Here is a 27,580-nt window from a genome sequence, read left to right as displayed (position 1 = left end):
TAGGCAGAAATAAGCATTTATTTTTGCTTTAATGTGGCTCAGCGAAAGGTACATTTGACTTTATTGTGAGGAAAACAAATAGCGAATTGTGCAGATACTATGCGTAGCCTCTTACATATCCCTAGCAAATACTGAGCTATCCCTGAAGTTTCATCAGGTAGCTTCAAAACTGCGTCTTTCAACAGCCCCAAAGTGCATAGCCGGGTCACCTGATACAACCACCCTCTCGTACGATTTGCTATGGTTATTACTAAGATCAGTTTGTGCTATTCTGAATCATAAAGTATGAGCTCCCTTGTCTACTTCCAGTTTACAGTCCTTCGTAAATTGATCTTGTTTTCATGTCAATAAAACACACATATACAAAACACTCATTCTTTTAACGTCGTTTTTTTAAGGGGCTTTTCTACCATTGTATTTTAAAATAAAATAAAAATGCCTTTTTTTTGTGAGTTGAGAACTATACTGCAAAATTGGGAAAAATGTTCCTCTGCACAATAAACTCTCCTTCAGTCCAGGACCTCTGAATCTGGTTGGTTCCTTTGAAGATGTGGTACCAATCCAATTTTTCAGCATCAGGGGAGAGGCTTCTTCCAATCTCTTTGACTGACTGAATCTCCTCAGCATCCAGTTTAAGGTGTTAGGCTCTTATTCCTGCTGGCATTATGTCCACTGCGAAACTCATGGGTTGTTTAAAGCAGTTTAAAGAACAATTTCTTCTCCTTCATGCTCTCTAATCTTTGGCTTCCTTTTGAGACCTACATTTTTTTTTGTTCTTAACTCAGGATACAAGTGAAAATTAACAGCACTTTTGGATGACTGAGTCTCACTGATGAGGTTTTTTTCCTTCAGGCAGATGGAGAAACCAACCAGGTATAGTACAAGCCTATATTCAGGGAATGTATTTACACTTGGAAAAAGTGGTAATAGGAAGTAGAAAGTTAAACCTATCATATTCCTCTAATATATTAGAATATAATCACGATCTTTTGCTTGAGTATTTGCTAGGTTGAACTTTAACTGAACGGTAATGATTCTGTTGGATTAAAAAAAAAACACCCACCTTAGAAAAGACGATCAGGGACCACTTCAAACAAAAATGGTCAGTGACCCTTCGTTTTTCATTATAGTTGGCTGGAATCTATATTAAAAATATAAAGGGTTGATATCTCCACATACATTTTTCAGTGGCGGTAGAGGAGGACAGAGAAACAAGACCTGAAGAATGGCAAAGGCAGAGAGAAACAAAAGGGATCCCCTTGAGTTCCCCCAAATGCTGTGAAAGGAGGAGGAGATTTCAGAGCCTGAGAGGGTGGCAGATCCTCATGGGCTCCGCATTCTTCTTGCCGTGACTGAAGCCAGTACTGAAGAAAGGATGGAACCTCCTAGCCTCCAACTGGCAGAAAGTGAAGAGAAGAGACATCTCCTCAGCGTTATAGAAGGTCACCTTTTTGGCTTCGCAGTCCAAGAACACACCCACTTTCCTCAGCAACCGCTGGGGTTTCAAATGCACCCAGGGAGTCGCTGCAGCCCAATACTGCGAGTTGTCCCACAGCCTTATAGTCCAATAGCCATTCTCTGGACACAGCCGGACTCTTGCTGCCCGGTCCACACTGTCTGCAGCCACTCCTAATTCCCACTTGGTCTTGTCGCCCACCCAAACTTCCCAGTAATGCCGCCCGCTTTCAAAGGACTCCTTAGCCAACACGTTCACACTCTTCAGGAAACGTTTGAGGCTTCTAGGTACTATCTGGGGTTCCTCCCTCTCAGTCACTGAAGTCAGATCTTTGGAGAGGACGAGGTTGGGGTGGGCTGATTCTGGATCCAGGGTCAGCGCAGCAGGAGCTATGGGAACAGTGTACAGAATTCAGTTAGGCCTCTGCTATTTAGGATTTCTTTATCCCAAGCTTCCTTCAAACAGGGAAACACACCTGGACTGATGGACTTCAGCATCTTTTGCCAAAATATGTACTGCAAGGGCCCATCATGCAGCTCCTTGTGCTGCTTTAGATCCAAGGTCAAAGTTTTTAGTTGCACTGCTGGTCTGGAACAGAAAGAAAGGTAGCTAAGCAAGACGAAGTACAGACATCAGGACACTCCTACATTATCAAGTAAATTGTCTCCAGCCCCAAAGCTTTCCCATCAATTCACCTAGACGCTACGCAGTACTTTTATTGAGCACAAAATGCTCAACACTTTTGTGCAGCAAATTATTGTGTTCCCAATTTTATAAAGAGGTGGCAGTAAAACTGTTGTAAAATGGCTCAGCCGTATCCATTTGCTGAGTCCACATAACAGATGGAAGTATGCTCAAATTACTGGGGGGAGCAGGATGTAGAGGTGTTTTTAATTAAATCCACCAGCCCTGCCACTTCTTCTCAAAGATCAGGAAATCATGCAGCCCTTTATGGCCTTCTGAGAGCAACAGCTAAGGAATGAGAGCATGGGCTCTCCCCTTTAATTCCAGTACTGGTTGGAAATCATGCAACTCATCAATGCCTGTGGACGCAGACATTTGAAGAATGAAGCATCCTTGAAAAGTGGCAAAATTTTCAGATTTTCAAAATTCCCACGATGTCTGTTCAGCTTAAATCAGAAGGGAAGTTTCTGACCTGGGCAGTCTGCTGCCATTTCTCATTCTAAGTGGTTTATTGGCCCACGGTCTGGAGGGCCAGAAGAAAGTCACAAGCATCATGCAGGAAGCTAGTTTGTGGACAAATGGAAACACACAGAGTAACAGTGTACAAATGGACTTCATAAAAGTGTAAGCCAAATGCTATTAACAAATTAATTTTAAACTCTTGACTCCAACAGAAACCTTAAGCCATTTCCTTAATGTAAAAATGTCCCCATAGCACAGTGAAAGAGAAAGAGAATTGCATAAGCAATTTTTCCCTGTTCTCAGTTAACACAAAGGAAATGGATGCCACATCTCCAATTTAACCATTAGAGCAACTTGGTAGCATCATAATAAAACAGAACAATGAGATGCATATTGGAATCCAACAGGAGCTCGATAAGCAGGGGGTGATGGTGGTTGTGTTTTTCCTGCCTGCGAGAAGCTGAAAAACTCTCCAGGATCAGCAAAGCAAAAACAAAAACAGATTAACTGAGCTCATACTGGATCCGATGTCCTGCAAATCTGGCAGGCCATTTAGATTGCTGATCAGTTCTTAGGGACTACAAGTGGAGCTAATTAAAACAGCTCAACCATTTCACAAAGGCCCCTTTTCAGTTGCTGTAGCTTCCCCTCCCAATCCTGAGCCCAGCACATCCGTGCAACCATTCACTGGATACAGATCTACCCGTATGTCCTTGGGCTCTTCAATGGCTCCCTCCAAACAGATGATCTTTAGTGCTTTGAAGCTAAGGTGATGATACCCCATTCTCCTCCCTGCTGAAAATATTTCCTTGGACCAGAGCAGGTAAGAGAAGAACACCATGTGAAGGAGCCTTTTTTCCTTTTCCAGACACGTACCTGAAAGCCACCGTTTCCACCTGCAAAAAGCAGCAGAGAAAATTAAGAAACACCTCACTTAATTTGTATGGAGTAGGTCCAGTAGATCCTACTGTCTTCTGTCCTGATGTTGGACTGAAGGACAATCAATTAAGTGAACATTAAACACAATTCCAAAGGGAAGCTAAATGTTGAAGGACTATATTCTGGAGATGGTAAATAAATGTTTCTGTAAATGAATGAGGAGAGATGAGGTAGGTAAGCTTTCAGTCCCTCATTATCAAAAACCTGTAAATTTTTTCGTCTTTCTAGGCCCTTGCTTCTGAAGCCGGAAACCTGTACTGCATCGCCAGCAAAGCAACAGAGCTTCATCCCTTATAATTTTAAACTACATTGGAACCGATCTTAAATACAAAGGTAAGAAATGAAGTTTACTGTACTTTTGATGATTTAGGAATGTTTTGTATGAATATGGAGTTGAAGGTTGGTTGGTTGGTCATTGTGGTAAAAAGTCTTATTTGATGGAAGTAATTCATGCAGGGGAAGAAATAGAGCACTTAGTGAATGGTTCAACATTAAGCAGAGTGTAAGAAAAGGATGTTTGAAGTCCCCTTGGTTGTTTAATGTAATCATTAACAAACAGGTAAGGAATGCTTGTGGTAACTTTAGAGCTGTATTGGGTGGAGATGTGAACAGATGTGCTCCTTTGTATGCAGACAATGCTGTGTTGTTGGCTGAGAAATCAAATGATTTGTAATGAATATCAGATTGTATGGTGTAATGAGGAGTATGGATCTGAAAATTAAAGACTAAAGCAGTTCCACTGGACAGAGAAAGCAGAATGATTGCAAATTATGCACAAACAGGAGAAAAACAACCATCCTAGAGCAAGTAGGTGAATTTGTTAGTTGGTAGAATGTTTAATACATGGGGAACTAGATGGAGGAATTTTAGGATGTACAAATGGGGGCAGAAAGGTGGATAATATGTGATCTATTGTGAGGAATGCATCAAATACAAGCAAAAAAGGCTGTGTATAAGAGCAAGCTTCTGCCTACTTTGGTACTTAAGAGGAGAAACATAAACATTGAATGTGCTGGGGTACTTACACAGGTGTGGTAAAACAGGAAGAGACAAGAGGCAAGATTATGGGGTATCAGATCTATGTGGACTGAATTAAAAAGTGAGTTAAAGAAGCATGTTGAGATGGTTTGCCCATCTAGACAGAATGAATGATGAATGAATCATAAAGCAAATATACGAAGGAAGAGTGAAGGGACAGACTGAGAAAATCATGATTAGAGTTGAAGAGATCCTCAGAAGCAGAGAGGGTATAAGTTTAAAGAACAAAAGGCAACGTATGGATTGATTTATGGACATAGTAGCAACAAGGTGATTTGCAAAGACAGAAAGGTTTGGAAAGCTATAGTGAATGGAGCTGGTATAAATGAGATTTACCCGTATTTCCTTTAATGTTCTAATTGTTAAATAAACAAACATCCCTTACCTCCATATTATGCTGTTCCCTTTCAGGATAAGCAATGTGCAAAGGGCAGAAAAGAAGTAAGAACAAATAGGCTATATAAAAATTTTTTACGCTATGCCTTTTAATTTATATAGCCTATTAGTTCTTACTTCTTTTCTGCCCTTTGCACACTGCTTATCCTGAAAGGGAATAGCATAATATGGAGGTAAGGAATGTTTATTTAAATTAGAACCCACCTTTTGGCTCAAGGATGGACTGCCAGCAAGGCAGCTTATACTAAATTTTAGAAATGTATATATTCAGCAAAGTGAAAAGTTTGATGATGAAGGAAAAAATGCTATCTGTTTTCTAAGGCATTTTGTAAGGAGCTCTGTCATTAAAGCAGATTTGTACCCTCACATTTAGAGGAATGCACATAATAAACCATTTAGTAAAGCTAAGTAGGTCTGTTTCTGAAAGCCTGAATTGAAGACAGATTGGGAACTTCACTAAATCCATCTAATCCATTGGGGGGAAAATAGGATAAATATAGTTTTTCAGTAATCATTAATGGTTTCCTTTCTTCCTGTTTTTCCATTGAACTGCTTTTATTTAGTGTTTGTTCAAGGAATTGCTAGAAAGGCAACATGTCCTAAACTGGAAGAAAGGTTACAAATGTCTTGCTCTAGAATGTAGACTTCACAATTTACCCTGAGGACAAAGGATCTGTTAGGTTTACACAGATAATCTGGGAAAATCCTAGATTAACTCGTAAAGCAATTAATTCTGAAAATATCTGGAAAACAATGCAGTAAGTATGGATTTGCCAATAGTCTTGCCAGATTATTCTTAACTAATTTTTAATTAGGTTGCTCCCTTTAGTAAGATTGTGGGAATTCTGTAGATATACTTTGATTTCAGCAAAGCATTTAACGAAGTGCCCATGGCATTCAGATTAGCAAGCTAGCTAAGTGTGGACTGGATGACATGACAATTAAGTGGATATTTAATTGGCTCAAAAACTGTACTTAACAAATGCTCATCCATGGTTCCTCATTAAACTGGTGCATTTTAGGTCCTGTAATCTTCAACATTTTATTAATGGATGAACAGATGACAATTTTTTTTATAATATTTGCAAGTGGCAAAAACTGGATGGAACAGCTAGAAGAGATAAATAAAATTCAAAGCAATCTTGATGGATTAAGAGAAATGGGCGGAAAGTAATTGAATAGGAAAGAGAAATCAAATCCACAAACACAGCATGGGGGACAGGTTAAGTTGACAATAGTACCTGGGGAAATGATATTGGAAAAATACTTTATATGGTTGCCAAAAGTGGAAATTGTAGGCTGTATTACCAAAAACAATGGGCTGCGACCCTTGATGCCACATTAGCCAGTTCCCACCTAAGTATTCTATCTGGTTCTGGTACCACACTTTAAGGAGGATTCAGAGGAGGACGGTGAAGGTTATCCTGGGACTAAAAACTAATCCCATGATAAGGCTGAAGAAATTGGGAAAGTTAAACTGTAGGAAGAGCAAACAAAACAGAGGGGAAGAAGTATCTGCACTCTTCAAGTCCCTCAAAAGGCAAGCCCTTATCATTCCAGAGAGCAGCATGTGGAATAATGGATTTAGGAAGGAAAATTCTGGTTGGATGCTGAAAAAGCTTAACAATACGAGTAGCTCAACGGTGGAACCTATTACCCAGAGGGCAGTGGGCTTTCAAGCCGAAGATGGTGATGCATCGAGGGTGCCTTAATTTAGATGCCTATACTGAGGGCAGATAGGGCCTCTTTCCATGTATGATTCTATGATTTAACCAGGGGCTGGTGTTAGTTCACATTCTTGGGAACCCAAGAATAGCCTCCATTGGTACAGAAGAGGTTTGTTTTGTTTTTAATGTGTCACTACCTATTGGCAACAAAACTTAGGAACCTGCCTTACTGTACTGGGTTCTTACATTGCACAACACTGTAACTTGGTTTAATGTGACATATGTTTTATGAATCCATGGCTTATGGCTCAATATTACGCATATATTAGGCCACTGCAGCTGGTTCAATAATCCAGTTAAAACAAACCATGGTTTACTGCAGTGTGTAAATTTAGTGCTAGATCATTGTTTTGTACATGGTGGCTAGCAGAAGCTCTCCAGGTTTTCAGAGAGGAGCCTTTCTCAGTTCTATGGGATGGAAGGGACTGAACTTGAGATGGTTTCAATGCAATGCCCATGCTCCACCACTGAACCTCCTCCCTTCCCTTCACCATCAGATTGCTGAAAGAGACTTCTGGGGCTATGCTCTGGCATTTCATCTCCAGTATCAATAGCAGTGTTTTCTTAACAGCATTATTTGACAAAATCCGTAGTCAGTATGGCCTGTTTGGTCCCTACAAGACTCAAGGCCGTTGTATTGTAGAGTTTGCAGTACATTTCTCAAGACAGACAACTTTCCATGTGATTTGTGGCAGAAGGAGATTCAGCTGTCCACTTAACAATCCTGCCACAGTAACCATAGCAACTTACTGTAATGTAAAAAGATCACATTAAACCACTGGTTTTCATTCCGTGTTACAGGAAATGGAAATGAAAAGAGCAAGCTCTTCCCACTGGGGAAGAGGGAGGGAATGTCAGCTGAAGTTTGCCTCATCATGTCTGTCAAGAATGCAAGAAATGGGACAGGGAGGGAGGTGTTCTCATTGCCCAACCCTGTGAAAATGAGAAGGGATGGGAAGACAAATAGAGATAGAACTATAGCTGCCATTAGAAAGCCAGAAAGAAATTCGCCTTTTCTGGCAGCATGCTGCAAATGTCAAATCTAGTAATGGACAAGACAGCAAAACATATGATCAATAAAGGCAAATGTTTTCAAATTGTAAATTAATATATGGGGACTTCTTGGCGCTTGCATTTCCTTTCACCCAGGAGATGACCCATTCCTCTGAACTGTCCCACACCCTCCTGGTCTACCACTTTCCCTACACCTCAGTGTGTTTTTGTAGTACTAACATGACTGAGGAAGGGCAAATTTGGTCTGGACTTCATCTCCTAAGTTCAGCCCCCATCTCAGGTTAAGTGTAGAAGTTTCACCTTCAGCACTGATGAGCTCCCCAGGTTGTCAAGTTTCTGTTGTATCTGCTCCATGTTTTTCTTTAACGCAAAAATCTCTTCCATCAGTTGCACAGAAGCTTTTTCCAGTCTCAACAGACACTCTTGTTCTTCTCTAGCCAGTTCCATCAGCACCCTTCTTTCCTCCTTTTTCAGGATCTGATAAAGATGTTGAAATGCTGCTCGGATCTCTGAGTTCAGTTTTCCAGATGTTTCCTGAACAGAGGTAAAGATCACAAGAAATAGATAAAAGGTGTTTGGTCGATACATTCAACAGCTATTGATGTTTCGAAAGACATTATTACCCTAAAAGCTTTGTGGGAAGTGCATCATCACTTTGTGAAGAGCAGAGCCAAACACGACCCTTTTATTTAAAGCATTCAGTTATTTCCTTAGTGATTTGCACTGCCACATGGCAGCAATTGTATCCATGCTACCATTTAATCTAGAATGTCCTGTCTCACTTTTACCAAGAACCCAGATGTTACAGTCAATTCATTGCACCACAATTTTCCCAAGCTGTCTTTCGGTCTTCTTTCAAACAGACTGGGTGAAAATCTTTCTCATTTAAAGGCAATTATAGTGCTATTCTTTTTAGCATGGTCTGGCAAATCACTACTGAGTCTTTTCAGAGCTATTGCAACTTTAATTTGAAACTTCTTTTTTGTGACTTATTTCTCTAATTGCTTCCTGTTTAGTGTAATTGCAAGATTACTTTGTTCCTTGATTGGCCTTTATGTGAACAGTTCCTTTCCCACATGGAATAGTTACAATGACTTGACTCCTCTTGTTCATTTTCCCCCTTAACTTTCACTGAGGTATGTCATATTCTTACACTTAGAACAGTCCTTTCACAACAGAGTATGACGCAAATGCATAATGGCCAACTACTTATGCAGCAATTAATCAGTAATATTATGATTATGTTAATAGTAAACAAGAGGCAGAAGTGATCTTGGGTTTTTCAAAACACCTGGAGGACTGCAGGTTGGAGTGGGCCTTTTCTGCTGAGTGCTCACTACAGACTCACCGTTTTTCTAATTCAGTGCATAAACATAAGCCCTCTCCCATCTTTTGTAAGCTTATGAGCATTTTATTTCCCTCTCTCCAGTTTTCTGCAAACAGGGCAGTCCAGCTCTTTTGGGGACCCAAAACAGTGACAAAGAAGTCTTGTCTAATCACATTAACACTGACCGCCCTCATCCCCTGCCGTTCTGTTTCCATGCAGACAAAAGGATCAAAACGAATTACACACTGCTTATATTCAGGGGCACTAGAACAAGCCCCAATGCTCATCTGTCTCATATTATGATGAACAGTCCTCTGATGCACACTGAACGCGAGGCCTTCTGTAGTGAGTCTCAATGGGCTCAAAGTGATTAGAGTTTATTTTGAATTCAAATGGCTCCTTTTGAAATGAACATGATTTGCTACTCACTACTGTCATTTCAAGCTAGCAACACTTGTTAAACTAGGCTACCAAAGTCTTTTAAAAATTGCTGATGGATGACAGCCTCCACTAAAAATCACAGACATTATATATTTCACAAACTGTGCCAGCCCAGAGCTCATCCACTTTCCCTTTCGCTCAAGCCCATCCTGCTGCAAGTAGGGAATCTTAAATTTATTTCCTAGGACCGTATCCTGTAACTGCTAGGGCCAGACTATCCACTTACGTCTTTTTGTGATTGTGCATGGTTGCCTGTGGCAAATTCTAGTAGCAAAATATAGTGACTGCTGTGCAAACATGAAAGAATTGATCTGGAAAAGGGAAGTAGCCAGCAAATCTCCTGCATCCAGCTTCACAGAGCCATTCTGCATTACAAGAGCAGATTTTTTTTTTTTGCTGGGCAGTTATGTTTTATCATTTTAACTTATGGTAAATATAAAGCAAATGAAAGAGAAAAAGCAGTCATTAATGCAATAGTGCTGGGCAGTGCTTTGGGCTTAAAGGGAAAAATGTGCTTCAGCATGTATAAAGACCCTCAGGTAGTCCCTGTCTGCAACTTCTGCCAGACTCACACAACTGCAGTCCTATTCAGGAGATCCTGGTTGTTCACAAGGGCCCCATTTCAGCATAAAATAATTGATAAAGGGACCCTGTCTGTGGGAACGTGGTGTTGAGTTTTAGAGCTTCTTCCTCCCATGCAGCTTATCTGCACAATGTATACTTTCTTCCCCTTGCTTGGCTGTGGTGGGTTTTGTTGGGTTAGCCAAAATCAGCGGCTCCATGGAAGTTGGCCCCTTCTTTGGAGTAACTTTCTCAGCTGGAAATGGAGGGAGTCACCTCACTCATGCCACTTGGCTCATGGTGGCTTCTCTGCCCTGTGCAACTCTTTCATAATTTGTAATGGTTAAGTGGGAATGACCTTGGGAGACAGGAGGAAGGGCCGTAGGCTAGGCAATGGTCAGACAAGCGGCAGCTGAGTCGGCAGAAGGAATGGAGGCCCAGCAAGGCTCTCAGAGGGGACCCTCCCTGGTTTCCTGGACTGTAAAGGCGAGAGGGGAGAGATCTACTTTCAGGCTTGCAGAATTATGTTGGTGTAACCTTACAATAAAGTTAGAGCTAGTACTTCTGGGTGTGCTTCTTGTCTGGACTACCTTGCAAGGCTGACATCATCTCAGCGGATGGGCCTTCTGATTATGCTGCTGGGCACTAGTGCTGCCTGAGACTCTTGCATTTTGCTTCAATGACTTTATGATGCAGGGGTAATCTTCTCCTCTGAAGCCTCCAATCGTCATCCTGGACAACCCCGGCCACACTGTCACTGGAACAAGCCACAAGCAGTCTGCAGGCAGTGGCACTATAGAGAGGTGAGATCATGAAAGAGCCACAGGGAGCAGAGAAGCCAACATGAGGCATGTGGCTTTACCAGGTCATCTCCCTCCATCACCACTTGAGTGAGTCATTCTGAAGGAGGTGGCCATGAGAAAGCCAATGTAACTTCATGACCAGGCTCATGGCTGCTGAGATCTGCCATGACTGAGCTTTAGTTCCATGATTGAGCAAGAAAGAACAAATACATGGTGCAGGCCATCTAACCCTAACCTTTAAAAAATATACTTTATGCATCTGCAAGAAACAAAGCAAAAAACTGGAAATGTGTAAGGTCTAACTTCTATCATGTGAAACCCCAGATGACAAAGCCCACTGGTACTTCTGGAGTAAATCCCATAAAACTAAATGAGTCTACTTATAAACTTCTGACATGAATAAGATTATGGTATAAAAAATCATGAAAAATTAACAGGAAAAGAGAAACCAGACATTTGATGTTTTAAAAAAAATCTAAGTTATACAACACTCTATTCTTTTTCTAATGAAATTATGCCCATCCCATTTCTGCAGCCAACATGGCCAAATACATCTTGGAGGCACCAGATTGGGAGGGCTGTTAACAGAACTCGCATCAAAAAACCTTCAATTTCAACCCAGCAATAGATCTCTATTTAATGTAACACATTCATATCATTTTAGTATATATATATAAAATTTATTCCCTGCCCATCTCACTCAGAGCACGACTCTGGGCAGGTTTTTTATTGAACTTTCTATGGGAACCAGGCAGGTGATGCTGTCGTGGTACTGACCAAGTACTTGGAGGCTGTGAAAGTCTGGATGGGGAGGAACCTACTTTGACTCAACCCTGGCAAGGCGGAGTGGCTTTGTTTTTGACCCTCCGGGTCTAGAGATACATCATCTTTGACTCTGGACAGGGTTGCACTTCCCCGGACAGAGCTGGTGCGCAATTTGGGGATCTTCCTGGACTAAGAGCTCCTGCTCAATGAGTAAGCGGCAGCTGTACCTAAGGGTGTCCTTTGTCCAGATGTGTCTTGTGTGCCAATTTCAGCCTTTCCTAGACTGGGAGGCCTTGCTCACAGTCACTCACATCTTAATCTCTTCCTGTTTGGATTACTGCATAGCACTCTACATGGGGCTGCCCTTGAAGACCACCCAGAAGTTACAACTGGTCCAGAATGCAGTGGCACATGCAGTGTTGCACATCCCTAGGTTCACCCGTATTACACCTATTTCACAAGCTGCACTGGCTCTCAGTTTTTTTCCAGGTGCAGTTCAAGGTACTGTTATTACCTTTCAAGTCCTACATGGCATGGGATCATGTTATCTGCACAACCACCTCTCCCTGAGGACATCTGCCCGTCCCACCAGAGCGGATAGGGTAGGCACACTCCAGGTCCCTTCCCTTACACATTCCCATCTTGTGGGTCCTTGGAAGCTTGCCTTTTCCATTGTAGCCCCCGCCTTATGGAACACCGTCCCCCTGAGATCTGACAGGCCCCCACCTGTCTATCCTTCCAGAGAGCGTTTAAAACCTGGCTCTTCCCTCAGGTGTTGAGACAGGGCGAGGTCATGGTGGGATGAGAATCAGGGATGTGTGGCTGTGGCACCAGCTTTTTCTGTTTTTATCGCTGTTGGTTTTATATTGTTTTATTGGCTGTAAGCAGCCCAGAGGTGTTTTAAAATAGGTGGCTATGTTGTTGTTTATTCGTTTAGTCGCTTCCGACTCTTCGTGACTTCATGGACCAGCCCACGCCAGAGCTTCCTGTCGGTCGTCAACACCCCCAGCTCCCCCAGGGACGAGTCCGTCACCTCTAGAATATCATCCATCCATCTTGCCCTTGGTCGGCCCCTCTTCCTTTTGCCTTCCACTCTCCCTAGCATCAGCATCTTCTCCAGGGTGTCCTGTCTTCTCATGATGTGGCCAAAGTATTTCAGTTTTGCCTTTAATATCATTCCCTCAAGTGAGCAGTCTGGCTTGATTTCCTGGAGGATGGACTGGTTGGATCTTCTTGCAGTCCAAGGCACTCTCAGAATTTTCCTCTAACACCACAGTTCAAAAGCATCGATCTTCCTTCGCTCAGCCTTCCTTATGGTCCAGCTCTCGCAGCCATATGTTACTACAGGGAACACCATTGCTTTAACTATGCGGGCCTTTGTTGTCAGTGTGATGTCTCTGCTCTTAACTATTTTATCGAGATTTGTCATTGCTCTTCTTCCAAGGATTAAGCGTCTTCTGATTTCCTGACTGCAGTCAGCATCTGCAGTAATCTTTGCACCTAGGAATACAAAGTCTTGCACTGCTTCTACATTTTCTCCCTCTATTTGCCAGTTATCAATCAAGCTGGTTGCCATAATCTTGGTTTTTTTGAGGTTTAGCTGCAAACCAGCTTTTGCACTTTCTTCTTTCACCTTCATCATAAGGCTCCTCAGTTCCTCTTCACTTTCAGCCATCAAAGTGGTATCATCTGTATATCTGAGATTGTTAATGTTTCTTCCAGAGATTTTAACTCCAGCCTTGGATTCCTCAAGGCCAGCTTGTCGCATGATGTGTTCTGCATACAAGTTGAATAAGTAGGGTGAGAGTATACAGCCCTGCCGTACTCCTTTCCCAATCTTAAACCAGTCTGTTGTTCCGTGGTCTGTTCTTACTGTTGCTACTTGGTCGTTATACAGATTCTTCAGGAGGCAGACAAGATGACTTGGTATCCCCATACCACTAAGAACTTGCCACAATTTGTTATGGTCCACACAGTCAAAGGCTTTAGAATAGTCAATAAAACAGAAATAGATGTTTTTCTGAAACTCCCTGGCTTTTTCCATTATCCAGCGGATATTGGCAATTTGGTCTCTAGTTCCTCTGCCTTTTCTAAACCCAGCTTGTACGTCTGGCAATTCTCGCTCCATGAACTGCTGAAGTCTACCTTGCAGGATCTTGAGCATTACCTTACTGGCATGTGAAATGAGTGCCACTGTTCGATAGTTTGAACATTCTTTAGTGTTTCCCTTTTTTGGTATGGGGATATAAGTTGATTTTTTCCAGTCTGATGGCCATTCTTGTGTTTTCCAAATTTGCTGGCATAGAGCATGCATTACCTTGACAGCATCATCTTGCAAGATTTTGAACAGTTCAGCTGGGATGCCGTCGTCTCCTGTTGCCTTGTTATTAGCAATGCTTCTTAAGGCCCACTCAACCTCACTCTTCAGGATGTCTGGCTCTAGCTCACTGACCACACCGTCAAAGCTATCCCCGATATTGTTATCCTTCCTATACAGGTTTTCTGTATATTCTTGCCACCTTTTCTTGATCTCTTCTTCTTCTGTTAGGTCCTTGCCATCTTTGTTTTTGATCATACCCATTTTTGCCTGGAATTTACCTCCAATGTTTCTAATTTTCTGGAAGAGGTCTCTTGTCCTTCCTATTCTATTGTCTTCTTCCACTTCTGCACATTGCTTGTTTAAAAATAATTCCTTATCTCTTCTGGCTAACCTCTGGAATTTTGCATTTAATTGGGCATATCTCCCCCTATCACTGTTGCCTTTTGCTTTCCTTCTTTCTTGGGCTACTTCTAGTGTCTCAGCAGACAGCCATTTTGCCTTCTTGGTTTTCTCTTTCTTTGGGATGTATTTTGTCGCCGCCTCCTGAACAATGCTGCCAACTTCTGTCCAGAGTTCTTCCGGGACCCTATCTACTAAGTCCAGTCCCTTAAATCTATTCTTCACCTCCACTGCATATTCCTTAGGAATATTAGTGAGCTCATATCTAGCTGATCTGTGGGTCTTCCCTAATCTCTTTAGTCTGATCCTAAATTGTGCAAGAAGAAGTTCGTGATCTGAACTACAGTCAGCTCCAGGTCTTGTTTTTACCGACTGTACAGATGTCCGCCACCTTTGGCTGCAAAGGATGTAATCAATCTGATTTTGGTGTTGTCCATCTGGGGAAGTCCATGTATAAAGCCGTCTCTTAGGTTGTTGGAAGAGAGTGTTTGTTATGCAGAGTGAATTGTCTTGGCAAAATTCTATCAGCCTGTGTCCTGCTTCGTTTTGTTCTCCCAGGCCATACTTACCTGTAATTTGAGGTATCATTTGACTGCCCACCTTAGCATTCCAGTCTCCTGTGATGAAAATAACATCTCTTTTAGGCGTGTTGTCCAGTAGGTGCTGCAGATCCTCATAGAACTGCTCTACTTCAGCTTCTTCAGCATTTGTGGTTGGGGCGTATATTTGGATCAGTGTGATGTTAGATGGCTTGCCCTGAATTCGAATTGAGATCATTCTATCATTTTTTGGGTTGTATCCAAGCACTGCTTTAGCCACTTTACTACTAATTATGAAGGCTACTCCATTTCTTCTGTGGTCCTCTTGTCCGCAGTAGTAGATCTGGTGGTCATTTGATGTGAGGTGGCCCATTCCACTCCATTTCTGTTCACTGACGCCCAGAATGTCTATCTTTAATCTTGACATCTCACCAAGAACCACATCCAATTTGCCCTGGCTCATAGATCTTACATTCCAGGTTCCGATGGTGTGTTGATCCTTAGAACATCGGATTCGCCGTTCACCACCAGCACCATCGGCTGCTAGCTGTCCTTTCGGCTTTGAGCTAGCTGCGTCATCACGTCTGGGGCTAGTTGAGCTCATCCTCCGTTCCTCCCCAGTAGCATTTTGACCATCTTCCGACCTGGGGGTCTCATCTTCCGATGGTATACCGACAGATCTCTGGTTGTACTGATCCATTTAGTTTTCACGGCAAGAATACTGAGGTGGGTTGCCATTACCTTCCCCAGGGATCGCATTTAGTCTGACCTCTCTGTCATGACCTTCCCGTCTTGGGTGGCCCTTCACGGTTTAGCTCATGGCATCATTGAGGTGCTCAAGCTCCAGCACCACGACAAGGTAACGATCCTTTGCTGAAGAGGTGGCTATACAAATGTTTTAAAGAAACAAACAAATCATTTTGCTCACACATCCTTCATGCAAATTCAATTGTTACAGTCTGGCTTGGGTTTTGCATTTTTAAAAAATCTTTAGAGATGTTCCTTAGAACCTCCTAGTATGTTTATCATACTGACTCAACAATTTTTAAAATCACTGCTTCCACAGTGGCAGCTGCACTACTGTAGTTTGTACTGAAACCAAAGAATGAAAAGGTAATAATCTGATTACAGAAGAAACTTGCATGAACTTAAATCTAATGCTTCTGAGACCCGCCAGCTTCCAACCTTTACCCTGCACAAATTTGTTGAAGGTGGATTAGATGTACCGTTTCTCTGATAAGCTGTAAGACTATTATTACTTAACATGTTCCTTCACCTTGATGACACCTCAAGGGTAAATAATAGGCTTTAATTTTTTTAAAAGCTGATTTAATGATTGCTGTGGCTGTTCAGTAGAAGCCACATATTAAATATTTCAGACAAGTCATCAAGAGGAAAACTAAGATAGTTCATCAAATATCCTTCTCATACCCAGAAGTATGCACGTTTGGGTTGGTTGGTTGTTTAAAAAACTTATTAATAAAGTGTTGGAGTCAGAAAGGGCATTCTCAGATGGTGTACAATTTAGTACAATCAACTTCGCTGGACGGGCCGTGTTGTTCAAATGCCTGATCATCTTCCAAAGCAGCTACTTTACTCCCAACTTAAGAACGGAAAACAGAATATTGGTGGACAGCAAAAGAGATTCAAAGACCTTCTCAAAGCTAATTTTAAAAAGTTTAATATCAGCACTGAGAACTGGGAAGTCCTAACTCATGAGCGTTTAAATTGGAGGTCAGCCCTTATTAAAGGCACTACGGACTTTGATGAAGCACGAGCGCAGAGTAAGAGGGAGAAGCAAGCTAAGAGGAAGGCACGTCAAGCAAATCCTCACTGTGACTGTCTTCGACCTGGAAATTTACGCCCTCATTGTGGGAGGTTGTGCGGATCCAGAATTGGCCTTTACAGCCACTTAAGGATCCACCGCTAAAATTTTAATCCTGGAAGACAATTTTATTCAGCTACAAGTGATCGCCCACACACACACACACAATTTAATATTCTAATACATAATATACCAGAATTAAGAACATGAGAAAAGCAGATAATGGAGTTTTTCTATTTCATTTTAATTTTTAAATTATCAATGATTACTGTATTATCAAGGCAGCCAGTGTGGCAGTCATTAAGATGCTGAACTGAAAAGATCCAAGTCTTCATTCAGTCATGGAATAGAGACCCTACATATTTTGCTAGACCTCCCGGGAAGGTATGTAGGATACAGATACCGTAATAAACACAAACCAAGCGAACCAATATTTTAGCATTCTGCCTAATTAGACAAGAATCCAGGCCCCACTTCAACCAACCTATTTTTTTTGAGAGGAGGACATAAACAATTTGAGGAAGTTCATGCAAGACAAGATATCTGAACCACACCAAGCTGTTTAGGGCTGTTTGTTGGTAGGAACCAGCACATTCAGTTGGACACAGAAACACAATGAATGCTAGTGCTGTTAAAACAGTGGAGTAATGTGATCAGCAAACCACGTCAGAAAGAATTTGATCATTCCTTAACTACAGCTTCCAAATATTCTATACGGCAGCCCTGCACACTGTATTTCAGTGGTCTAAATGAGGGACAATTACAAGATGGATAAAGTGGACAAACACGTCATTTCCAGTGAAGGGCATACTAGTAGAATCTAAACAATGGCATCCTGACCACAACAGCCTCATATGTAACTGTCCAGGATGAATGCTAAATTCAGAAGCATGCCAAGCTGTAAACTTGATTCTTCGAAAGGTGTCATGATCTACCCCAATTGCACATTAGCTGGTTTAATCCATCTTGTCGTGAGCCTAAATTTGCTATATCTGATGTATCGCTGCATCCAGACACTAATACAGGACATAAATAACCTCCTTGACTCTGGCTGACAAAGAGGGGCAATGCTGGGTATCATGACTTTTTCTCATGACTTCATGGGTATGTTAAAAGCACAGGGGACACAACAGATCCCTGAAGAATCCCTGAGGTTAAACAGCAGTGGTCCCCTCCCCAACACCACCTCCAGGGATACCGTGATCAGAGAAATTGCACCATGTACTATCATTATGATTGGCATTAGCCAAGTTCTCCTAACTGGAAGCCATAGTCAGGAGGGACTGAGGCAGAACAAGGATTCATTAAGGCTTTTTTGGCGCTTGAGGAAGAAAAGCAAACAAGTCCACTTCCCTTCCATGGGACTAGAAATACACTAATTTAAATAATGAACAAATTGCTGCTTTTTCATAACCCCAAAGTGAGTTGCCTGACTTCATTCTTCAGCAATTAATACATGTATACACCACCTTTCCTCCAGGGGTTCAAGGCTGCATACATCATCCCTCTTCTTTTATCCTTACAACACTTCTGGGTGGTAGGTCAAGCTGAGAGTGGCTGGCCCAAAAGCATCCCAGTGGGCTTTATGGTTGAGTAGGGATTTGAATCTGAGTCTGCCTACCATTACACCAAACTGATTTTCTCTGATCTCGGTTTCCCTTTTTGATTGGCCCTGTAACCTACATTGAAAGCATTTATCCTTCTCACCACATGTATGGCTCTGCTGCTTTTACAAGGTTCCCCTTGTTCCACTAGGCTAAGTATTCTGGCCAAACCACCATTTCCCATTATTAATTTTAAGAACTGTGCTAATTCTTAAAGTGGTTTTAAACTAAAACCTCCTTTCACACATGGAAGATGATGCAGGCATATTTGAGGCTTGCCACAGCTCATTTATATCCTTTAGATCAGGTGCCCTCCAGATCTTTTAGATTTCAGATCCTGTTAATCCTGTCAGCATAGTCAATGACAAAGGGTTGTAGAACCGTAAGGAAAAATATTTTTTGTTGCATTTCCATATTTTAGGTAACAGCCTGAACCTGGTTATTACATTCAACATTGCTCACTGCTGTAGCTTCAGTATTTTCTTCTTCCTCGTCCTAATGGATTATATGTTGGGGAGAGAATTCCACTAAGCGTCGTGTCCCTGGGGTTAAAAAATATCAGTCCTTGTGGTGCACTATTTACCCGTTTATTTACAGAAAAATGTGCAAAGAACAATAACACTTACGCATAGCACTCTAGAAGTTGTTGGTATATGAAGGATACAAATCCCATAGAGAAACCAACGTCCATAATCCAATAAACATAGTCCAGTGTACAGTAAATCCAATATCCAAATACAGCAGTTAAATTGTCAAACAAACCGGCAGAGTAACAGGAAGACTTTTCACAAATGAGAGAGGGAATGCCTATGCTTTGCTTCCATATTTATGTGGCTGCTAGCCAATCAAATGTCACCTTGCATCAACCTGCTCTGTCATTGTCTTGTGACTGCCTTGTGCTGGACATTGCATCAGACATTGCTGGACATTGCATCAGACATGGCTGGACATTGCATCAGACATTGCTGGACATTGCATCAGACATGGCTGGACATTGCATCAGACCATTAGACAGCACTTTTTCTCTGCCTCGCATTCTTACATTTCCCAGACTGCTTTGCCATGGAAATAACATCCCTGACATTATAATGACGCACAAACGGATTTCTTATACATGGGACGCTTGCAAGTGTGTATGTCTTTCCCATTTAAATTAACCAATTTGAAATCTTGCAGGTGTATATTTCTTCATGCATTCAATTACTGCACATCAAATTACTGCAAAACATCAGGACATAAGAAAAGTTCTGTTGGATCAGATAAAAACAACCCTATATATTCCTGTATCCTGCTTCCACACATGTTTGGGAATCTGACAAGCAGGATATAAATTCAATGCAGTGCTCATACTGCAGTTGTCAGAAACAGAAATCTCAGATCTTGGAGATACCAAATGTTTACATCATCAGTAATCATTAACAAAGTCCTCCTCCATGGATTGGCTACACCTCCTCTCATTCTGATGACCACAACTACACAATGATGAATTCCCTAACGAGTGATCATCCTGCATACGTTATGTGCTTTTTCCTGCATACAGATGCTATCTATGGAGACAGTTACTTAGGGTTGAGTGTTCTTTGATCCTTATTTTCCATTTACCCCTTCCTGCAATATAAGGAAACTACAGCATCTACATATATAGGAGAAAAGTATACACAAACTTTCTGAGTTAATTAGTATCATTTGTTTTCTTGGAAAACTCAGGTTTCCAGCCTGGAATTCTAAACATCCCTGACAATGGCCTCAGAGTAAACCATTATGTGATGTCTGCTCGAGTGCTGAAAAGTCACAGAGCACAATGTACTCTGGAAAAGCATTAGAGGCTTGAATAATCCAGTACACATGCTTGTTTAAGGACAGAATGGTATCTCCGAAACCATGCAACACCATTAAATATTATGATTATGTTAACATGGGGGTTCTTATACTTTTTCAGGCCTGTTTAAAAAAAAAATAATCCGAGAACTCCCGATCAAGAGGCAAAGCTCTAGCGATAGAAAATTGGCTGCTTCTGAGTGACCTTTTTTTTTTTGCCCTTATTCTCTCATGGAACCCCATCAAGTTCTTGTGGAGCCCTGGGGTTCAGCAGAACACCATTTGAGAAACCCTGATCTAACACATCCAATGCATGAGCAAGAAGGATTAGACCAGCATTCCCTAAAGTGATATCGACCCCCAAGGGTCAGTGGGACTATCCAAGGGGTTGTTGTTGTTATTTGTAGTACTATTAATTAGTGTTTATTAAATTATTTTCAAATAATGTTTGGGGGTTGATGAGCTGAAGAGTTTGGGGACCCCTAGATTAGGCACTAAAAAATGCTCTTTTAACCCTGGATAACAGTTTCACAAGATAGTCCCAGCAACAGACTGGATGTTAGTTGCTTTTGGCTATCTCTAAACCACCTGTCTCCTGCCTAGGTCTTGCCTTAACAGCTTCTTATTCTCTAATGGTAGTGTATCTCACCCTCAGCAACTTTAAGTTGGGTGGACCAACTCCCAGAATTCCTCAGCCAGCATGTTAAAGCTGCTGAGAGCTCTAGCAAATGCTCAGTTGCCAAGACTACCAACACTGTCAGTACTTCTTTTGGTGACACATTCCTCTTCTCTCAACCGTGCAGATCCAGTCTTTTGGAAAAATTAATGGAATGTTTTCACTCAGCTGAGCCCTCCGCCAACTCTTAAAAACTAAACAAACCATCACGAAAGAAAACCACCTCCAGAAATACATTAGTGTCCTTCATTCTTTAAGTGTTAATTCTGTATACAAATGGGGAAGCATTTACTAAACCCAGAAGGTCCACTCACTGATGCAATCTCGTACAGCTTTCCTCAACCCATGGCCCTCTGGTCATGCTGCCAATGAACTCAAGAAACCCTCACAAATCTGGTGTGAGAAAACAGATTAACTGTATCACTATCCCAACAATAATTTCCAAGCTTTCAATGATTCTGCTCATCATACTATCATAATAAGCTTACTCAAAGGACAACCAAATTATGGGAGATCCTCCAGTAGCCACCTTGAGCTCTAGAAAAAAGATGGGGGAAATACACACAATAAATATCGTCAATATACCTTACATCAAAAATGTATACTGTAGACATAATTTGGAATTGAACTAACAAAATGGGGTGACCCTGTGAAGAAAAGGGATGAGACAAGGATGTTTCCTCCTTTTCTGCAGTGGCTCTACAGCCACTGGCAAAACTGCTTTATTTTCCTTCTATGAGTGAGAATTCACTGCATAGATCATAAAATCACCTTACATTCTGGCATTCATCCCAAATCCTTTTAAGGCTATTTGAGTTCCTCAATCCTCACAAATTATTCTGCACATTCTTTGGTTTGAAGATAAAAAAGCATTCTTCTTTTGTAGAGCTATGTTACTAAATTTCAAGAAACCTTAATATTCTATCTGAATTCTTCCCTGTTAAAGAGGTGGGTCAATTAGTACAGAGAAATTATAATCCAATGTTGAATGAGATAAAGATGATGCATCTTTGAATAAACACATTTTATACACTCTCCTATTGTTTTTTTAAAATCTGTTCAATCATGTCTGATTCTTGGAGACTATCTGGACAAGTCCCTGCAGTTTTCTTGCAAGGATTTTCAGAAGTGGTTTGCCATTGCCTCCTTCCTAGGGCTGAGAGAAAGTGACTGGCCCAAGGTCCTCCAGCTGGCTTTATGCCTAAGGCAGGACTAGAACGCATGGTCTCCCAGTTTCTAGCCCAGTGACTTAACCAGTACACACTACTGTATACACAACAATCATAGCTTGTACTTTCAGTTGTACTTTCATAGTACAACTGAAAATAGCTGCCAGTTACGAACCTGTTGTGGCAGAAATGGCTTATGAAAGATGTGGAGTAAGGCCCTGTAAGGTATTTCTCATTCATCTATGTGTGCGTGTACACACACACACAAAATAGTAAGAAAATCAGAGAGATTTGAGAATGTTTGCTCTGCCTCCATCCCGTATTATGTACAACACTGAAGAGTCCTCCATTATCTCAGTAATTGCTTTAGAGATGTTTCTTTGGCAAATGTTTTTCAGCAGAAGAACCTTTTACATACAGCATTATGTTTTCTTTTATGATGCTATCATAAACAAATGTCTGGGTTATTTTGTATACTTTTGTCTAAAAGTTTGGTATGGAAGAGCCCTCCCCCCCTTTTTGTTATTTAAGAGAGATTTTGCTGGTTTTCTTCACAGAAATTACTGTGTGAAATATGACCTTGAAATCTTACGGCACAAAGCAGGAGAAAGATTGGCTTAATGGTGTTAAACTCTTTCTCCATCTGCGTGCTCTCCCCAGTAATTCCCCCATTGCTCTGTGCAAAATCCGCAATTAGTGGTATTAATCTTCCATTCTGCTGAGAGGCCTCAGAAGATCAATGATTATCTAGGTAGATGATTAGTTTGCCTTGTGACAACCCTGAAGCAACCGTTATTTATTGACTGCTTTATCTTTTTTGCCCATATTTTAAGAATAGCATTAAAGTCCCAGATTCGGTCCTGCTGATTGGATAAGTTTTTCAAGGCCCAGACCACGGGCATTTTTTCCTTTCTTTTATATAGTTTTGGCACTTAAGATTGTTTGACTAATCACTTTCAGTCCTTTCTGACAGGTGGCCAAAATATCCCACCTCTCTCCAATCCCAAACCTTAGCCATTTTGCTTCTAGCTCCAAACCAGTAACCTTACCACCAAGTTCCCGATCTTCTCGTCAGTCACATGCTTCATTTTCAGCAGTTTCTCATGCTCCATCTGGTAGGACTGAAGGAGCTTTTGGAGGTCCATCTAAGAATGAATGAATGAATGAATGAATGTACAAATACAGCATTTACCTCAATATGTCTGAATAACTTCCAATATTAATTCTGGAGCCAGTACAAAAGAATTGCAGTTTTACGTCAAGAAGTAATTTGTTTTTTTCAGCGTCACGTATCCTATGAAGTTGTTGCTCATTAAGAATTAGATAGCACCTGAATCTCCCTTGACCTTCCTTAGAGAAAAGATGATATGAAAATAGTGCCATATTGTTGTCTTCTCCTCCTTCAGTTCTTTTTCTTCAACAAAACAACTAACCTCACCACCGGCATCCAGAGGTGCGGGAGGAGTGACTGAACATGCATAATGACATTGTGATACAAACCCTGCAACTTTCATGCTTGCATCCAATGTCAGGACACAAGTATGAAAGGGCAAGATGTAAATATGAAAGCTCCCACTTGCTCCTGACAGTGGATGCAAACATGTGAGTTGCAGGGCAGTCACTGTGCCCACAAGCCTCACTTTACTTGCTTTGCCCCTGTTCCCTAATCAATGATTATCATAGTCTTTTTCGATCATTTGCCAGACACCCCTCCCTTGCTTTCTCCACTCACCCCACCTGTAACATAGATTAGGCTGAGACCATGCCTAAAATGCTTTCAGACAAAATGTTGGTTGTGCTCTCCTGTGCGGAATTTAACAAAGATTCCCAGCACTGTCTTCTTTCATTTGTGACCACTTCTTCCATCTTTTTTCTTATTAAAAAAGATCAATTAGTAAAGAGAGATGGACAAGCTTTTGGCTGGCAGCCATTTCCTGTCTATAAGGAAGCATCCTTACAAAGCAATCTTGGTCAATCAGTTGGGATTTCAGATCCCAGGAACATAAGAATCCTAGTCCCAACCTTCTCCTCAGGCACTTTCCTCCTAAACTCTGTTTGTCCCACTGGCAGATAAGGATCCTGGACAAATTCTTGTTCTGTGCAATTCTCTCTGTATTGTGCTGTGAGGTGAGGAAAAGAAAATTAACCAAAGGATTAAAACTGCAAGGACGTTAGATAGGAATAGAGTAAAATGCAGCAGGGAGGAAAAAGATAATTTCTGGGCTCTGCAGAGTCAAATTGTACACATACCATCTGCTGCCAAAGTGAACGGAAACAGGGCAGGAGAGGATGAAACAAAAATATAAGTATCTTGATCCAAGAGTTATCTGACTTTTTTTCAGCAGCTTCATGGTTAAACATTTGCTAGAAAATACTAGGCATGTTTGCACACAATGGAAAACTAGAGTTCCTCAGGGAATGTGGGGCATGTACATGGACAACGTTTGATAACATCCTTTTGGGTATAGCTAAGTAACACCCATTGATGATTCCATCTGTGATCCATGTATCTGTCTTTTCATGTGAATAGCTCTGGCTTGTATTCTCCAAGCTAACCAAAATCAGAAGCCACGCAAACCAAGAACAATCCACGATGAGCTTATGAAAGAGGAAGAAGCCACAATTCCTGTTTTACTCACTGTGATACAGATAAATAAACCGTAGCTGGAACTAACCAAGTTCACTAGCCATGCCAGTAAGAGGAGACACTTATTGGGAGTGATTAAATAATATATATCACCCATTTCTAATTTCTTCAGAATTCTGCATCATCATTACTACACTAAAGAGTTCCAAAACAATTCAATTAAAAAGTTTGATAAAATGTTCACTATACTGGACATTTTTAAAAATTTGTTCAAAAAATTTACCATACACTTCCTTAAATTTTTGTTGTACTGTCAAAGCCTAAACAATCCAGATTGTACCAATTTATAAAATGTCCTCTTTCAAATTTAGTTATTTTATTTATTTATCTGATTTATATAGCCACCCACTCAGCATACCACTCAAGGTAGCACACATCACCAACGAACAAACCCATATAAAAACAATATAGTAAACAAATAATAAAAACAAAACACAAACACATAAGGACATAAAGTGCTGGGAAAAACTCAGCCAACAGGATCATAGCACTCCCTGACTCAATTCCTGGGGATTGCTGGTAGCCTAGCCACTTTTCTCACTCAAACAATCACGAAGAGCTATAATTAATTCTAAAAAGTAGTTCAGATGGGGAAAATAAGTCATGCTAAGGCATAATTTGTTTAATCCTGTTTTACTGACTTCGCCATTATTCATAGCTTCACATCAAGCCATAAACCATTGCTTACAACATGCCAAGTCAGTTCATACAATGTGTTAACTTAAAACTAAACAAGCCACATATTACTTATTGTAATTTTGGGGGGTGGGGGTGCCTCTGAGTCATTGTTGACTTCTGGCGACTGCCTGGACTAGCCCCTGGAGTTTTCTTGGCAAGGTTTTTCAGAAGTGACTTGCCCTTGCCTGCTTCCTAGGGCTGAGAGAGAGTGGCTGGCCCAACATCACCCAGCTGGCTTTATGCCTAAGGTGGGACTAGAACTCATGGTCTCCCGATTTCTAGCCTGGTGCCTTAACCATGACACCACACTGGCTCTCTATTACAATGTGCTTTATGCTAAATATGCTATTCGCCAAACAGCCAAGGAAAACAGAAGCAATTCTGATTTCACCACGTGGGTGGAACTCACCTGGGTTTTCTTTCTGTGCTCTTCAGCGGCACATCTTCGAACTGTCTCCACTACATTAGATACAAGGAAATTGGCATGAAAGGACCGGGAAGGGAACTTTTGCCGACACTGGGGGCAAGTGGCAGTTTTGGAGCAACTGCTCCAGTATTTCTGGATACACTCCTTACAAAAATGGTGCATGCATCCCAACATGACAGGGTTCCTGAAGAGGTCACAGCATATGGAACAGGTCAATTCTTCTTGAAGGGCCTGCTCCTGGCTCTTGCCAGCCATTTCTGCAAAAACATAAAGGAGGACCTGAGTTCTGATTCTGTGCAAACAGATTTTTACATCTGGAACGTACTGAGAAAAACATGATTAGCTAGCATACTTCCCCTAAAAAGAGAAATAGCTATTGAGCAGATCTGCATATCCTTTCCTTTGTACAAAAGCTTCCATCTTTATGTAACTTTATGTAACTGATGGCATAACAAGCATGAGTAAAGGTACCAGTAAAAGCATTTTTAATAAAGAAAAGTAGCAAAGAGAAATGCAGCACTTTTTGCTTTTATCATCAGCAGCCAAAGATACACGACTTTTACTCAATTCGATGCCCTCTCAATGTATTCAATCTTAACCACATTACAAGGGAACAACAAAGGGCTACAAAAACGCACAACTCTGGGCTGCAAAAACGCGAACCACCGCCAGATGGCAGGAAAGAGTTTTGTCTCTCTTTACTGCCCTCTAGTGGCCGTTTAGAGTTTTGCAGCCCAGATTTGCTCTCTCTAAGCAAGCAAGGCTAGCAAGCAACCTGCTAAAAAAGAAAGACATGGCATCTCGGAGACCAAGTTCCCATCTCAACAGCCGCCTGCCTGAAATCCATCCCCTTACGAGTTTTCCGCCAAAACAACGCGACGCGGAGAAAAGTGCCAAACACAGGGAGGAGCAGCGGTTCAGACAACAGCCACAACACCCCAGCGGGTCCCTAAAGGAAAGCAAGTGCTCTTCCGAACCGGCCCATGGAGCTACAAGGGCTGGGCGAAGGGGAATCCTTTGCTGGGTCGGGAGGGGGCTTCCTTCCACGGGCCTTGCTCACTACAGGCCAAGACAACGACAGGGCTACCGGACCTTCTCAACAGCAACGCCCTGCGTCGGCGCCCATCGTTTTTACTAACCCGCCACGTTGCGTCTTCGCCGAGGGACCTTAGCTCAAAGTTCCCAACTTGGAGTGCAAACTGCTACAAGCCCGATTGAGCGGCGGCCCTTTACACCAATCGAGACATTCCCCGACGGCCGATCTCGCCCTCTATTGGCCAGCTCCGGCGTGTGATTGAACGCTAGGCCGAGAGCAGCGTCGCCCACCTGATGTTGATGCGGAAGCCCCTTTGTGGCTCGCGGTTTCCTTGCCTTTTACTGTAGCTGTTATTTGCAGGAGAACTGCTGCTGCTGGAGAAGAGGAGGGCTTTTAAGTTTGCAGTGACGGGCTGAGTAGCAGGGTCTTTTTCTTGTTTGCTGCAAAACCGGAGCAGGTTTAGATTCAAGACTTAATTCTGTGAATGGTCGTTTGGAAGGAAGAACGGTGGAAGCCTGCAATCGGTCATTTCCAAAACAACTTTTATCTCTTGCAGAGTTGGCTAAATTGCATAATCCAGCACAGTACTGTGCCGCGCCCCTCCCCCCATTTTCTCATGTGTGGGGGGAGCTCAAATGACAACCCCGCAACCCTCACGTGGGCTCAATAAATCCTGCCCTTTTTCTGTTCTACTCGCGTGGCTATTGCTCCACCAAGGAGAATTAAATAAGAGGAGGAACGCTATAAATACAGCAACAACAACCTAAAGGGCTTGACCCCAGCACTGAAGTAACTTCTTTCGGTTTGCATAGTCAGCCGAAGTGTTTAC

General features: G+C 41.8%; 1 protein-coding gene across 3 annotated transcripts; it reads right to left on the bottom strand.

The window, feature by feature from the left end:
• On the bottom strand, positions 1-27,092 carry LOC134489499 (nuclear factor 7, brain-like). Of its 3 annotated transcripts, none has more exons than XM_063292211.1 (7): positions 26,855-27,092; positions 25,698-25,972; positions 23,013-23,108; positions 8,017-8,250; positions 3,479-3,498; positions 1,932-2,044; positions 1-1,845 (listed from the first exon to the last, which is right to left on the bottom strand). In XM_063292211.1, the coding sequence occupies exons 2-7, from the start codon at positions 25,968-25,970 to the stop codon at positions 1,298-1,300; spliced, it is 1,284 nt and encodes a 427-aa protein (XP_063148281.1). In that variant the 5' UTR covers positions 25,971-25,972; positions 26,855-27,092; the 3' UTR covers positions 1-1,297. The 3 variants fall into 3 exon arrangements, with proteins under 3 accessions (XP_063148281.1, XP_063148283.1, XP_063148282.1); XM_063292213.1 differs by lacking the exon at positions 26,855-27,092 and adding an exon at positions 26,808-26,828; XM_063292212.1 differs by lacking the exon at positions 26,855-27,092 and adding an exon at positions 26,571-26,635.
• Between the last annotated feature and the right edge of the window lie 488 nt (positions 27,093-27,580).

Source organism: Candoia aspera, chromosome 2 (genome assembly GCF_035149785.1).
Source record: "Candoia aspera isolate rCanAsp1 chromosome 2, rCanAsp1.hap2, whole genome shotgun sequence".
In the NCBI taxonomy this organism is placed as follows: Eukaryota; Metazoa; Chordata; class Lepidosauria; order Squamata; family Boidae; genus Candoia; species Candoia aspera.
This window is presented reverse-complemented; position numbering and strand designations above follow the sequence as displayed.

What these genes read in the sequence shown, in the direction of transcription:
- LOC134489499 (XM_063292211.1), bottom strand. Translation starts at nt 25,970, where the DNA reads ATGGCTGGCAAGAGCCAGGAGCAGGCCCTTCAAGAAGAATTGACCTGT. An exon ending in GGAGCTCATCAGTGCTGAAG is followed by an intron (nt 3,499 to 8,016) that starts GTGAAACTTCTA and finishes TGCTTTTTGCAG; the next exon opens with GTGGAAACGGTGGCTTTCAG. An exon ending in GTGGAAACGGTGGCTTTCAG is followed by an intron (nt 2,045 to 3,478) that starts GTACGTGTCTGG and finishes TTTCTGTTCCAG; the next exon opens with ACCAGCAGTGCAACTAAAAA.